Here is a 16,471-nt window from a genome sequence, read left to right as displayed (position 1 = left end):
CCATTACTTGCTTCAATGCTAAGGTAACCCAATTTGGGAGAACGTTTGCACTCTGTAAAACAAAAGCATAAACATACACATGTACTTTAGAAGACTTTCTTGCATAACTACTTTATTCAGTAAGACATTCGTTTAAGATCTTTATCTCTTAGACATTTTAGATTGTGAAGTGGTATGTAAACTTAAGGTTTTTAAATAATTTTCGCTTTCGTCCTTCAGATTTGTAGCTGGATGAGAGTACAGCTGTAGACCATAATTAAACCTAGGTGAGCATTTTGGGTGAGTTCTGGCGTTATGTACCTATGCAAGTGGCCATCACATCTTTGTTTTTATATCTGACCCTTCGCCATTCGCAATTGATGGGAAAACATCAGCAATCACAGGAAACTCAGAGACGATATAAGCAGGCAACCAGTTATGAAGTACCTGCCAGCCAACCCAGCAAAGCTACCGCTATTTAACACAGAAAAGAGTGTCTACAAAATTTTTATGAGATGATCCTATCAGTGATCAAAAATGTTTGGTTTTTTTAGGTTACTGCAACTCAGGATCCTACACAGGTCATACTACTCAAGAACTATAGTGCACTGGATTGTCAAAGCAGATACTCCACTATGCCTATGGGGATGTAATCAGTGGGTTACGTTCTTTCACATCCTTTGGGAATGGCCAAGAACCAAAGAGTACTGAAAGCAAGTAACAGAGGTAATGGCTCAGGTATTATCAGCGGCAGTCGCAGTTGACGCCGGGGGGCTCCTTCTAAATATTTCAGGGGAGGTCTGGTCTAAGACACAGAAGATATGGCTGGTGCTGGCGGAAGGGGCAGCTCAACTAAATATTGCTCAGGCTGGAGTGGGACAGCTCCTCCGAGAGTAGAGGACTGGGAAGCAGATCCCTATTGAAGTCAGAGGGCAGAAGGTGTGGGGGCCTGGCACGATTTTAGGGGATCTTGAAAAGAGGGTGAAAGATGGGGGGAGAGAAGGGGAAGTGTAAAGAGCACATGAGCCAAACTGCCAAGGGCGCAGAATCCCCTGTACGACAATTGGCCGTAAAAGCGCCATTACTATGAAGGGTTTAAATTTGACAGCTGATATTGATATTTTGGAGTGCATGAGGTATGATAATGTAATATCAATACTTTTACATGCTGTATGGTATGCTAAGTTAATAAAAAGAGTTAAATATATATATTTATTTGGGTTTAGGAAAGGAGGAATATGAGAGGATGAGGTTAAAGGGGCCGTGCTGATGGTGCTACCAGAGTTATTGAAGGAGTCAAGGGAGGAGCTTGATTAAACAGAAATGCAGAGGAGGGGCCTCCGCGTTACTCTGAAATCTGGTGAATTGGATGCAGTTGACTGTTTGTTTAAGCACAACAACCCTCAAATACGTTAGCCCGGTACCACATTGTAAAAGACCGACAACGGCGGTACAACACAAAAACACAGTACACCAGCTCCATACCCCAAAAAAAACACAATAAACCAGCACAATGACAAGAACCAACACAATTGAACAAAAACACACATGTATACAACTTCATCATAGCAACACAACACAATGCAGCAACATCAGAAAGAACAAAGTGCCAACCTGAAATAACACAACAATTCCAAAATACAATAATACACGAATGCAAAACAGCAACACAACAACGCAAAATAATAATATTGTGATTTCTGTTGTGGAGTTGTGCTTTTGTTCCTTTTATTGTTTTTTGTTATTCTGTTATAATTATTTGGTTGTGTTTTAGTGGCATCTCTTGTGATCTAGTGCTGATCATGCTGGAATGAATCGCAGAAGACACACACCCTCATGGTCCAATAGGATAGCAGGTTTAGAGATGTGTAATTGTATCAGGACACATTGTTATTTGGCCTGTGCCCTGAAGAAAAATGCTTGGCAGGTTTTGTACTCCTTGGCCCATGGGACTGTGGTGCGACCTGTTGACTCAAGATAACAGAGCAAAGCATTTAACAAGCAAACATGTTTTAAATTAAACAGTGTCACCTTCTGTAACACTCGTTCATAACCTTTGCCTTGAATCTATCCGTTCAAGGCGTGCCACTGCAGTCCACATAACAAATGACCAAACTGGACGAAACCAAGTGAGATCACAACAAGACAAGCTTCAAAATAATGTATATTTCACAAACATTTGTGATCCAGCCGAGGGCTGTGTCCGTACAGGATAACGCACGTTCACATATGTTTATTCAAGGCCAGGCCTCCTGCACTTTGGCTCCCGGGAATAACAAAATTGAAGGCTGCCAGCAACTGCTATAATGCATGTTGCAATCTCGTTTACAATACTGACTCATTATTAAAAAAGTTGAATTTTAGTGGCTTTTACTAATCTATATTCTGTTGTTAGGTTCCAGCAATCTCTCGAGATTGGTCCTGCGAACTAAAGGCATAACACCACCCAGGGCAAATGTATAGGTTATGCCATGCAACAGAACAAGGCATGGTCTAATGATTTAGTGTGTATACCTGGTATTGTAGAAATAATCGACCTAAAATCTTACTATGATCATTTTACCAAACTTTGATTTGGGTTTATTTTTAATGGGGATTTGCTGCTGTAACTCTTATATTTATATGTGCATTACAGAATCAAGAATAGCTGCAAACTCTGTCCCAAGGTAGACTCTTTTTCCCTTTCGGTGCTCGCCCCTCCCTAGGCAGAGTCGTACATGCAAAGTGGCAAAATGCCATCTTTCCTCATGACTTTTAACAGCGCAGGGCTTGATTCACAAAGGGCCTCCACACTCGTGGAGGCGGTCCCGCGGTAGTAGAGGAGTCTCCACACTAGCGGCGGAACCTCCGCAATGAGAACTCTCATTGTAGAGATTCCGCGCCAAGTACGGAGACTTGCCCATGACTGCCGGACCGCCTCCACGAGTGTGGAGGCCCTTTGTGAATCAAGCAATCACAAAAGGGGACCCCTGAGAAGTGATGCTAGGCAGGAGAACAGGGGAAATAACCACAAGACCAACAAGAAAAAAGCTGCTGCCTAGGTCTGATAATTATAAGGGCTCTACCTGAGTACCAACATTTTAAGAATTATCTGAAGCAGACTGGTACATGTAATTTATATCAAAAGGCCCAAGAATGGTAACAAAAAGATTTCATTTTTAATCTTTTCAAATGTTCAGTTCAAATACATTTCTAAGAGAATCATTTTACATCCATAAAAAAATGATCACAACTCTACATTGTGTCCCACACATCCCTTCACACATACAAACAGAAATACTACAACTAGCATACATCCAAACAAATCAATCACCCAACTCAAAACACAATCAAATTGCAGACTGATGATGTGATGACTAGAGTCCCATGGGGTCTCCGGCTGTTCTGAGACCAATTCACACATTCAGGGACTATCTTCAATTTGATATAAATTACATGTACCAGTCTGCTTCAGATAATTCTTAAAATTTTGGAACTCAGGAAGAGCCCTTATAATTATCAGACCTAGGCAGCAGCTTTTTTTTGTTGGCCTTTGTGAATCAAGCCCACAATGACTAAAAGAGGCTCGACCACTGCACTTCTCTACATATGTTGTCATGAGGGCTGATCAAAAATGTGCGACAAGCTGTGGGAGAAGGGTGCTGAACCAAATCATCTCTCTATATATTTTATGGGATAAGTTTTAAATTTTGACTTGAGCACTGGATGTAAAAAGGAGGATTTTTAGGTATGTAGTAATTTATGTATTTAATTTATTGTTAATGTGCTAAGTACTGTGAATCCACATGTATACACTGTAATATGCAAGAATTGGTCATGTGGTTGAGAGGAAAGGCAGAGAAGAGGGACTTGGAAGGGAAGAAAGGAAGCTGAGGGATATCAGAAGAGAGGGAAACATGATTACAAATTCTTCCAGGAAGATGGACGGGGTTTCTAACAGCAAAATTATTAGTTATGCAAATTGTCAAGAGGACTGTTTTTAGATTCTTTTTAAAGTATTAAGGATCACTTCTTTGGTAAGTTATTCCCCAACTATGCACCCATGTATCTAAAATCGCAACCTCCAAATTTACTTTTCGCACTCTTAGATATGCTGGTTTGACCTGTACAGCTTGATCTCAGAGATCTTGAGGGCTTCTTAGGTGAATCTATGTTTGTATTTCTTAAAAATTCAAACAAAAGACCATTAATGTATTCTTCTTTGATTTATTCGTGTTAAGCTATTTTTATTTATCGAGTGCACAAATCACCTTTTGGTTGCTTCAGACCATTAGGGAAGTGATGAAAAAAGAAAGGAAGTTGAGAAGTGTGATGTAAGGTTCTTTAGAGTGAGCAGAACCTTATGGTCGTTAGAACACATATGACTATACAATCGGCCGGAGCCAGTCGAATGTGGCAAGAGAGTGTTCCTTAGGAAAGTCCCTGGGCTGTAGAGGTGTTTTCTCACGCAATTGTTTGATCTTGGGCTCATGGACAGGCAACATGATTTTGGAAATTTCTCATAATAAATTAGAATGGGACATTTTCTGGGACATCATGCAGCTGAAAGCAAAAAATGCACTGTAGAAATAAGAGAATTGTAATTACCAAGCCCACTCTTTGTGCCTTATATGTGGCAGCATTGACCATTGTAGTTAGATGGTAATCATGATTTTTTCTCCTTAAAACTATATTTTCTCAAATACAGATTTGATCGCAAACATCATTTCTGTTCTGGAGTTGAACAAAAGTTCAACCTAACTCCTTAATGGTTGTGGGACGCTTATCCATTGCTCTCAAGTGTTCATCACTGCAGGAGATATAATCCCCCATTTCAGTAAAATTAATTATTTCACTGTTACGTCTTTTGTAGTTATTTCAGGAAAAAAATTATTATAGATTTTCCTGATATGCTAAAATTTGTTTCAAGCCTGGACCAGTCTTCCCTATACTCCTCCATGGCAATGATCAAGTTTTCCATAAGTTTTTGAGGTCTTCCAAAGTGTTTTTGTTATCAAATCATCGATCTGGTTCCCAGGATGCAGGAAGGTATGGGATATAGTCATGTTCAGATGTCGGCAATAGCACAACTGACTTTTTGTCTCTTCTTTATTATGCAATCAAAGACAATTTGTGACTCCAGCAAAAACTAAAATGACAACTCTTTACAACTATGCATCCCCAGTTACAAGCCACATTAAATGACCTTTGTATAAAATATACCAAGCTGGCCACTTCTATCCTAAGCTGTAAATTGTAAATTGATTCTTGTATAGCGCACTACTCACCCGCAAGGGTCTCAAGGCGCTTGTACGAATACCGCTGTGGAACCCATCCTGGCTTTCCCTGTGAGGCATCCACTCCTGGGCACCCCCAAGGTGGAGGCCAGGCATCCTTAGCGTTGTGGGGGCCGTTGTAGAGATTAAGCAAGCTACTGCCCAGAGTTGCAGAGTGGGACTCCATGACTGGAATAGGCACCGAGGCGAGAATTATCAGGTCCGTGGAGTTTTGAGCCCAAGACCCACCTAGCCCAAGACCCACCGAGGCGGGGAATTGAACCCTGGTCCTGGGCTAGACCTCTGCATCAGGGTCTGCCGCTCTAACCATTGAGCCACACTTCTCCACTGTGTGCTTCTCCCTGTCTGTGGAACAGGGGCACAGCTGCTGGGGCTCAAGTCAGCTGGGAAGCAGGACGTTTGAGGAGAATGTGCAGTGCTCCCACAGTACCACATGGACTACAGGAAAGAGTGCTATCTGGCGAGATCGGCATGAGAATTGATGACCCAAAAAACTATCAGGCAAAAAAGGTGATCTGTGGGGAGTCCAGCCGACCACCTGGAATGTGGTAGCATAGGGTGTATCAGGCAGAACAGAGAAAGAAATAGATGGGAAATGTACAGTTACAACAGCATGTCACTGATAGCCAGGACTGTTTCTGTTTGTGCTGGGAAGAGGGTGTGGTATATGAGGGCGCAAGAGGCTTGACAATGCACACCTCACTCAGTGTGCCAAACATAGGCACACACTGTACAAAGGGATGCTACTGAATACAGACTGGCTGAAGAAGACTCAGATCCCGATGGAAGAGAATAAAAAACCCACTTCATGATCTTGGTCAAGGGATTCAAGTGGATATTTTATTTGGGTAATGATGAGCTAGGGACTATTTTCAGCTCCACATCAATCTGCTTTAATAGAGTTAGGCCTGATGTATCACCATTGGATACTCTGTTTTTGGTGGGTTAGGCCTGACATGTCCCCTCATGTTTATCTTTCAGTTTTCTGAATCCCTCAAACGAGTAATGGTTTTTCAAATCTACAATTGTGTTGTAGTTCTCAATTTTTAAAGAATTGGCACATATGGTGTTGGATCAGGCCGGAGATCTGGGATAATCTGTAAATCATGAAGTTCATATCTCCATCCAATTTTCATGTATGTGGTCTGGGAATATTATATATAAATTTAAAGTACGAACCAATTCTGATGTAATCCGAATCTGTAAAAAATATTCCTGATGATTTACTCTTAGATTATTGCTAGGCACATATAGCATTCTAAAATAATTGCTGTGTTGTTTTGAGACCCGAAATGCAATGAGACAGTAATCATGTAATGCACATTAATTTGCCATATGATAATGCATATACATTTCGTACCTTTCTGAGGGTGGCATGCTCATACGCTGTTATTGTAATGTTATTCAAATCTTCAGGCCACCCTTTTGTAAAGTAATCCTCTTTCTTAAATTTCAGTATCTGCCTTTATTGCAAGGAAAATCTCTAGCCATGATTTTTGAGAAACGAAGTACAAGAACAAGGCTGTCCACAGAAACTGGTAAGAATTGGCACATCGTTTGAGCATTGTGGGATTTATTTATGTGCTTCAGATTTTCAATACTGTTTGTAACCCACTGTTTCTCCATAGCACTTTAAACGTTTAGCAGATGGGTACAGCAGTGGCATTGCATATATTTCTGCAACTGCTTAACCCCAAGATGTGAAAATGTGTCTTCACAGTTCAACATGAACGCCAATTTTTGGGCAAGAGGCTTTGGAACCATATCTTGGACAAGAGCAATTAACTCCCTATTCGCCAGTCTCATTCATCATGACCATTGCCAGGATCTCCCTTATACATATCTTTTCTGCACAGCAAAGATTTCTATGTCCCGATGAAAGTCAGAGCAATGGGCTGTTCCATAGCCGGGCAATCTATATATGCCCATCTACAAATACAAATGGAGTATACTGCCATTGCTTGTTTCTCTGCTCTGTAGGATCAAAGTATAGGCAATTTTTATGCCGCTAATAACTTTGGCCCCATTTAACGAATCTCTCCACGAAACTTTCCAAAAAGTTGCTTCCTTTTGACTAGTTTGTGCATGGAAGGTTTTGTGGTAATCAACAAGAGGAGGCCGAGAAAAAAGGGGGGTCTCAAAACGCTAAATCCCCATGTATTTTCCATATACTTCTTTAAGGAGGGCTAGAGCAAAAACTGCTGAATAGAATTACACCAAATTTGTCAGGAAGCTAGATCTTTGTCTGCAGATAGTGTAAATGTGTTCAGTAGTATTTGAGATATTTATGTTAAAATATAATTGCATATATGGAATGGTGGGTCCACGAGAGGCTCAAGAGATTCTTGGAGGAGCACCAATTTAAAAATGGAGTATTCCGATTAGCCCAGCGAGCTTTATTTCCCTTGTGCCATCTTGCTCCTGTGGGAGCCAGACTCCCACAGGAGCGAGCGCTCTGATTAGCTGCCAGCAACATGAGAAAAATGATGCTGGCAGCCCTTACAGGACTCGGGGTCTCCTATTAAGAAGTAAAATATGAAGAGTAATATAAGGGGGCAGCATAGGGATGCCCTGAACCCACAGGCCCTATGGGGAAACCAAAAGGGCCAAAAAAACAATTAAAATTGTCACAATCCTGTGGGATTTCCATGGGATCAACTCCCCCCACCCAATTTATTACTTATACCCCGTTAACTTTAAAAAAACACCCAGAAGAATGGGGTTTCCAGATCCTAACAAGGCTCGTGGAAGGGGGCCAGATGCCCCCCTCCCCTTTAAATAAAGTAGTGGCCCTGGGGGATGGGGTCTCCAGGGTCTAATAAGGCTTGGTGAGGGTGTGGCATGGCCCTCTCCACTTTATTTTAAGAAGTGACCCTGGGAGATAAGGCCACCTGCAACCCTCCCCTTTCATAAAACAGCCCTGAGGGGTGGGGTCCCCAGGGCCTAATAAGGTTTAGAAAGGGAGCTACATGCACCCCTCCCCTTTCCTTAAAAAAAGAAAAATGGCCCTGAGGGTCTGGTCCCAGGGCCTATTTACTCTCTGGCAGAGGGGAACGTGTGGCCCCCTCCCCTTCCATAAAAAGGTCATGTGGGATGGGGTTCTCAGTGCATAATGCAGCTGGGGAGGGGGGCACGGGGAACCCCTCCCCTTTAATAAAAAAAATAGCCCTGAGGGGTTGGGTTTCCAGGGCCTAATAAGGCTTGGGGATGACGGCCATAGGGACCCCCTCTACTTTAATTTGAAAAAAGGTCCGGGGGATGGGGTCCACAGGGCCTAATAAGGCTCTGAAAGATCTCCTTTAATTTAAATAAAAATGCCCTGGGGGATTGTGTCCCCAGGTCTTAATAAGGCTTGGGAAGGGTTGCCACTTGGACCCCCTCCCTTTTAAATAAAGGACTTGGGGGACGGAGTCCCCAGGACTCGGGGAGGCGGGCACGCTGACCCTTCCCCTTTAAAAAACATACGGTCCTGTGGCCAAGCTCCCAGTGGGGAAGGGGGGTTGGCTTTACATACGTACACTGTACAACACTGTCTGAAGACAGTGAAACTCTCATGAGAAATACTCCACATAGTTTTAAAAAGTATCTACTAAGAACAGTGTACACTATGCAAAAGTTGTCCAAAGAGAGGTGAGTCACTGAAGATAAACAAGGTCTGAAGGTGCTAAAGATCATACTACCTGTAGCCTTCATACTGTGTGAAAACTGTACAGATAGCCCATCTTTTTAAGCAAAACAAGCACTTGTACATTGGTTAGTACCTGGTCCACACAGTCTTCTGTGTTAAGTAGAAATTGTCATGCTGACACAATTCCTTCTAATAACTAAAGGCAGCTTACAATATTTAGAATGTTGAATGTAGAATCTTTGCCCTGCTGAAAACTTTTTCTGCAGCACCAAAAAAGTTGTGCGGAACACAATGAGTACAAGTTGTCAACTGCCACCTGCGCACAGAGTTATTCTTCAATAAAAATGTTTATAATGTGTCCAATTCCTCTACACACCCATGGTGCATTTGGAGAATATGTGTTTTGTAAACCCTTATACCGATTAGCTGGACACAGGCTGTACAAAATTAGTTAGAAAAGTAATGTGGTAGTTATCTGCCACTATGTGACCTATAAAACAAACTAACACACTCATTGGATTATGTCATCAGTGATGTCTTCAGTGATGTCATCAATCATGGCATCGTTTATGTCATTATTTATTTTATTTGAGATGTCATGAGAGATGTCATAAATTATGTTATCGAACATGTCATGAGTGATGTAATATGTGAGGTCATAAGTAGTGCATGGTGGGCGTCCCAAGTTAAAGTTACGTTGAGCTTGCAGTCCCCAACAAAAGTCACTGGGTGTCCTGGGTGGGACCAGGGAATCCCAGAATGGAGGCCGGGGCCAGGTGATGGGGTCCCAGGCTCTGAAATTGGCCCGGGAGGCGGACCGTATGGTGCCCTGCACCTACTCTAAAAAAAGATAAAAAGGTTGAACCCGAAAGACGGGGTCCCCAGGGCTAAAATAATCCAGGGAAGGGGGCCATGCGGCCCCTCCCCTACTAAATCAAAACAAAAAAGATAGCCTGGCAAGTTGCAGAAGGCCCGCCCCCTTTCACCACCACTCTGCAAACACGCCTCCCGGTGACTACTGGTTGGATGATGAAGTCCTCTTGACTCCTGAGGGTCCTTGAGGTCATCAGAGGGCCCCTCCCTTTCTCCAAAATTCTGCAAACCCGCCTCCTGAGCACTACTGGTTGGGGGATGAAGTCCCCTTGGCTGCTGAGGGTTTTTGGGGGTGAAGAACCCTCCTGTGACCTTCAGTAAGTCACACTCAGTGGTTAGGCCCTGTTTGGTATGTGCGGACTCGTGTGATTAAATGCTGCACGATGATGTGTGCGGGATAAATGTGTCTAGTGTGGAATTGCCACTTCTAGAAGTTGGCCTGTCTGTGTAATAAAGGTGAAATGATTGTCTGGCTTGTGATGGGCTGGAGCTGGCTGGTGTGCCTGGCTCCAGGAAGTCAGGATGGGTCTGCCCCGGTGGTGAGTGGAGAGATCTGCATATTGATGTGAGGGAGGGGTGCACCTGGGACCTGAATAGGGCTTGGCTTTCCCTATACAATGCTGGCTCCTCCCCCTGTGGTGCGTCTGATGTCCCTAGCCTGGCCAGTGAATGGGAAGAGGGGCTGAGCACAACAGAGTGCTCCAAAACCAGCTGCGTCTGGTTTTCCCCCACCCTGCACCCTAGAGACAAAAGGATTTTGTGTATAAAAAGAGGCTGTGACCTCATGTTAAATGTTCTTGTTTCCTGACTTGAATCTACCAGGGGCGTGCTGCTGCTAGGGCCTAGGGGGAGGCTTGTCTCCCTGGGCCCTGCCCAGCCCCTGGATGCCTGATGGACTGTGTTGCTGGGACCCTTCTGCCTTGTTTCTACTTTAGGACCTCGTTCCCCTTGTCCTGCCCTTGCCAAGGGTTGTTGGTTCCTTGGGAGCGCTGTGATTTCTCCCCTACAGGACCCTTCTCTTCCTGTGGTGCTCTGGGAGTGCTCTCCCCTATGGCACAGTGCTTGGATTGCCAGGTGGAGCGCTTTTGGTTTTTACTTTGCAGCGCTGAGCTGCCCCTTGACCCGATGGAATCCCCGGCATAGGGATTCCCTCGAAAATGGCTCCCCTGCGGGTGTCCACCCCGCTTAATTACTTAATGCTGGAGCAGGTGCCCACTCCGCTTCTATGTTTATTTTCCCACCGAGGGTGTCCACCCCTCGGTACTGCCCCCGCAAAGAGATGCCACCGCAGCCGCGACGAAACCGGAAGCCAGGCCCGCCTGACTGGGCGGGGCCTGGAGTGCGTCCCTTTCTGCTTCCCCCTCCCCGGGGGAAGCCTTCGTCCCTCCTTTCCGTCTCCCATGTGGAGAGGGAGACCGGAGATGCTGCCCGCCCGCGCTGCCGGAAGGAGAAGCTGGTGCTGCGTGGGGAGGCCGGGAGCATCCCCCGCCTCGCCGAGTGGCCACAGGAAGACCCGGAGCCTTGCGGGCTCCATTTGAAGAAGTCCCGGTCCCGAGATGGGGACCGGGGGAAGACCAGGGGAAGCGGGCCGGGCACTCTGTGAAGGCGGGGCTCTCATGTGGTGAGAGAGCCCCACAAAGAGCTACAGTCGCACCGGAGAGTGGAGCTCCCCGGCGTAGAAGAGCCCCAAGTGACCCGAGAGAGCGGAGACGTCGCACCTGGAGTTCCGGTGAGTGGGGCTCTGTTTTTGCAATGTTGGGGCACAGTTGGTCCCGAGCCCACCGAGGGGGGACTCCAACATCTGGTGCATGTATGCTTTAGAGCCTACGAGGGCTCCAGAGGCCATTGTCCTTCCGAGTCCCCAGAGAGGGGACTCAAACGATCCCGGGGGCAATTGTTTGGAGCCCGAGAGGCTCCTACATACACAGGGGCATTTCACGGGGTAGAGCGGCCCCGGTTGGCAGCCTTTCTTTAGAGCCCACGAGGCTCCCGGGTCATTGTTGTATTTAGAGCCTGTGGCTCTGAGGCCCCAGTTGTTTTAAGAGCCTAGAGGGCTCCAGGGTGCACCATATGTATTGTCAGAGCCCAGATGGCTCCAACCTGGAGCATATTTATTTTCAGAGCCTTGAGGGCTCCAACGATGGGCAAGTGATTATTTCTAGAGCCTAAAAGGCTCCCATGTGCGCAGTCTTGTCCTAGGGCCAGTGAGAGCCCATGCCGCAGTTTGTCTCCAGCTGCCCAGCAAGAAGCGGGCAGCTGCTACGTTTAGGTTCTTCTTTCTAGGGACATGTACTTTACATCTAGGAGTGAGACGCACTCCTTCATCCCTACCTTGGCCTTTCCAAGTTGGGCAGCACTTAGTGCCAGCTGCAGCTTTTAGGCCCTGTTCTTGTCCCCCCGCTGCCCAGTAAGTAGTGGGCAGCTGCTATGTTTAGGTTTTGGCGCAGTGGCGCAACCTGGACCTCAATGTGATTTATGCGCTTAATGTGATTTATGTACTAAATGTGATTTATGTGCTAATGCTTTGGGTGGTAGGAAATGTACTGTGTGAAGTATGTTTTGCGCACCCTGTGTTGATACCTCTAGATATGATTTCTGCATAGGAGGTTGTTTTACTTGTTTAGGTTTGTGTTTGGAAGATTATACTTCCCTGTGTGAGTTACGCCCCTAGTGTAAGGTTTTACTTAGGTGGTGAGGGTCTAATATAGTTAGACTGGTGGGATACTGTGTATGATGGATTTCATGGTGCCGGCTGTTGCAAAGTACAGTGATTTACCTGTGGTTACTGGTTGTGTGCTACATTTGCTATTTTGTGCTACAATTATTCTATGTTCTAAGTTCTATGTTCTACAAAGTGCTAATTCTACAAAGTGCTAGTTCTACCAAGTGCTTATTCCTGACAGTGGTCCACGTGGCCCCGTCCTGTGTATATAATCCCCTGTAAATTCCGCCTGTGCCAGTGGCACAGTGTAAATTGTGTGTTTATTATCTAATGTGTTCGGTATAATACAAAGGCTATTTTTGTTATAACCTTGTGTGGAGTTCCTTTTGTGGGGGGCCTGGGATGTTGTTGCTGGTGGGTGTATGTGCAAATGCTTTACACATTGCCTCTGAGATAAGCCTGACTGCTCGTGCCAAGCTACCAAGAGGGCGAGTAGGGGTTATCTTGGCGGGTGACTTCCTTGCCCTGACGTAGAATGGTTGTTTCTGCCTGGCTTTGGCGCAAGTCTTACCCATCCGGAAATCGCCATTTGTAACACACCATTTTATTATCTATGTGGACCACTTAAGAGTCTTATAAGGTACTTTGGGCTCTCCTTCATGACATATGCTGATGACAAGCAAATAATCATCCGCCTGGCCGACCTAAATAGAGAAACCAGGGACACTTTTGATACCTCCTTTATGGAGGTTTTCTCTGGAATCAGTAAAAACGAATAATGCTGACAATCTTGGGATGGCTCCGGCACTGGTTCCCAACTTAAAAACCAAGGGGAAATTCTGGTCAACATTTTTGAATTTTCAGTCACATATTAATACCATGATGGTAACTTTCTTTCTATTCTTAAATACACTAAAAGGAGATCTGTTCTTTTAGGCCCAATAATGAGAGAAAATAGTGTTTCAGTCAACAGTATTATCCAGGTTGGATTTTTGTAATACCCTGCTCCTGGGCTGTTCAAGAAAATTGACTGTCAAACTTCTATTAATATAGAACATGGCAGTGCTCATCAAATTGGGAGTTAGAGACATGCCCACATTTCTCTCCAGGATAAGCTACACTGGCTAACACTAAAGTAAGAATTTATGTTCAAAGGGATCCACCTGACTCATAAAGATTTCTATTATAATGGGCTACTTCATCTACAAGATACCATCAAACAGTACATGCCAAAGATAGTTCCGCAATTAGCATGGAAGGCCATATAGGAGATCCCTCAATAGAAGAGTGAACATTCAGGCAGAAGGGTTTTCACAGTTCAGGTAGTCAAGAAATGCAATGTACAGCTGATTTCTTAGACTGACATAAGATCATTTGGGGCCAAGTTGGACCCGGCCATCTCTGCAGGTCCACCCCAAAGCATTTAGCTTCACACCCTTCCAATGCTTAACCTGTTTTTCTTGGCTTTTAGGACTTGGTGCACTTTACCACTGATAACCAGTGTTAAAATACGGGTGCTCTCTCCCTAAAACATAGTACACTTGATTTGTACCTTACATTTATTTGTAAGTCCTTAGTGTATGTAAACTGAATGCTACTAGTGGGCAACAGCACTCATTGTACCCCCACTAAAGTAGACTTTACAGACATGTTTCAGGCCGGCCACTGCAGCCTGTACTACAGTTTTAAACTGCCATCTTGACTGGCAAAATTAACCTTTTTCCAGGCATAAACCTTCTTTTTGAATACCTAAAAGTCACCCCAAAGGTTGGCCCTAAAGGCTCATGTGGAAGGGTGCATTGTATTTAAATGTAGAGCATGTGTGTTTAAATTCTACATGTCCTGTCAGTGAAAAACTGTTAAAGTCGTTTTTCACTGTTGTAAGACTTATTTCTTCAAATGGCTAACACTGGGTTACATGATTACATTAAATATGTGATATTTTTTGGAGTGGGGTGGTAGAAATGCTATGTTTACACACCAATGAATTGAATTGTAATTTAAAATCCAACTTTATGGTAAAGCCAGATTTTAAGTCACAGTTTTGAAAATGCCACTTTTAGAAAGTTTACATTTTCTTGTCCAAAGCATTTGGTGCCTGCTGCTAGTGTCCTGGCTCACATGATTGTCAATAGCTTAGGTGTTGGGCTTTGTGTATTCCTCCCAGACATTGAGACAAAGTGGACTAGGTGTTGGCAAGACGGACCTTCCTGCCAAGATGGCTGGAAATTATGCTGTTCCTTGCCCCATTTACAATTCAAAGGGATGCCTCCAGCACACACACACAGGAACCTGGCATTAGCCTTTTTGTTACACCAGACTTCTTGGAGTCTTGGCAATCAATCAATCAAAGCATTTGTAAAGCACACTACATACCCGTGAGGGTCTCAAGGTGCGGAGGGGGGGGGGGGGGGGGGGAGGCTGCTACTGTTTGAAGAGCCAGGTCTTGAGAAGTCTTCTGAGGGTCAGCAGGTCTTCGGTCTGCTGTAGGTGGATGGGGAGGGTGTTTCATGTCTTGGCGGCGAGGTGGGAGAATGATCTGCTGATGCGGGGGATGGTGGCGAGGGTGCGGCTTTTGAGGTATGCTGGTCTGTGTTGTGGAGTGCCTTGTGTGTGTGGGTGAGGAGTTTGAAGGTTATCCTCTTGTTGACAGGGAGCCAGTGCAGGTCTCTCAGGTGGGATGTGATGTGGCTGCGGCAAGGGATGTCAATGATCAGGCATGTGGAGGCGTTCTGGATGCGTTGGAGCCGTCTCAGGAGTTTGGACAAGGCTCCTGCGTAGAGGGCGTTCCCGTAGTCTAGTCTGCTGCTGACGAGGGCCTGGGTGACCGTCCTTCTTTTTTCAGTGGGGAACCACTTGAAGATCCTGCGAAGCATGCAGTGGGTATTGAAGCAGGAGGAGGAGACGGCGTTGACCTGCTTCGTCATGGAGAGGGTAGAGTCGAGGATGACCCCAAGGTTGTGTGTGTGGTCGGTGGGTGTACGAGATGTTCCTAGTACAGTTGGCCACCAAGAATCATCCTAAGCCGAGAGGGTGGATCCGAGGATGAGGATGAGGACCTCCATCTTGTCCGAGTTCAGCTTCAGTCGACTGTTCCTCATCCAGTCGGCGACGGCCTTCATTCCTTCATGGAGGTTGGTTTTGGCGGCATGATGTTGAGGTCGTGCCGTCGTGCGATGTGGGCGAGCGGTGCCATGTAGACGTTGACCAACGTAGGGCTGAGGGATGATCCCTGGGGAACACCGCAGATGATCCTGGCTTCTTTGGAGTGGAAGGGGGGAAGTGGACACTCTGTGTTCTGCCGGAGAGGAAGGAGGATGTCCAGTCTAGGGCCTTTTCCTGGATTCCGGCATCGTAGAGGTGTGTTCGTAGTGTGCGGTGGCAGATCGGGTCAAAGGTGGCTGACAGGTCCAGGAGGATGAGGGCCGCGGTTTCTCTGTTGTGAAGCAGGGTCCTTATGTCATCGGTGGCGGCGATGTGGGCAGTTTCAGTGCTGTGGTTGCTGCGGATCCCGGACTGGGACGGGCCCAGGATGCGGTTCTCCTTGAGGAAGCAGGTCAGTTGCTTGTTGACAAGAGAAGGGAGCAACTTTCCAGAATCAGATGAGGCTCTTTGTGAATCAGGCCCTGAGAGCATCAGTGTGCTAGGCGTCACGTGATGCAGAAAGGGAGCGCTAGTATACAGAAGGCGCTAGCACAGCTGCTGAGGATGATTGCATGCTTGCTTTCCCTCCTCCTTGCCTTCAACACCCTTGACCATTGAGCTCCAGTGCTTTGCTGCCCATACTGCTCATCCTGTCTTACTCTGACAGCTTGTTGACAGCTTCCAAAATCTCTGCCAGACCACCAGACCAGCTGAAGGCGTGGTGGCTCTAGTAGTCTTGAGTGTGTCGAACCAGCAGTCTCAGCGGTCTCGAGCACAACACCATCGCCAAGCACCCGCAACCCTGTTCCAGCCTTGGGCCTGTGCCAGGGCACTGAGGCTTGCACACTCTTTACATTATGGCGTGTTCTCGAATCTTGGGTCTTGGGGCCAAGACCTAGAGCTTTACAC

At 45.7% G+C, this 16,471-nt stretch overlaps 1 protein-coding gene across 2 annotated transcripts in view; it reads left to right on the top strand.

Annotated features, from left to right (window-relative positions):
• Window positions 1-16,471, top strand: part of OTC (ornithine transcarbamylase) — a 270,516-nt gene that overhangs the window by 175,492 nt on the left and 78,553 nt on the right. For both annotated transcript variants that reach the window (XM_086934145.1, XM_086934146.1), the window contains exon 3: window positions 6,712-6,793. In XM_086934145.1, coding sequence (XP_086790271.1) covers window positions 6,712-6,793 — 82 coding nt within the window. The remainder of the gene's footprint in view (window positions 1-6,711; window positions 6,794-16,471) is intronic.

The sequence above is a fragment of the Lissotriton vulgaris genome, chromosome 8 (assembly GCF_964263255.1).
Source record: "Lissotriton vulgaris chromosome 8, aLisVul1.2, whole genome shotgun sequence".
Taxonomy (NCBI): Eukaryota; Metazoa; Chordata; class Amphibia; order Caudata; family Salamandridae; genus Lissotriton; species Lissotriton vulgaris.
This window is presented reverse-complemented; position numbering and strand designations above follow the sequence as displayed.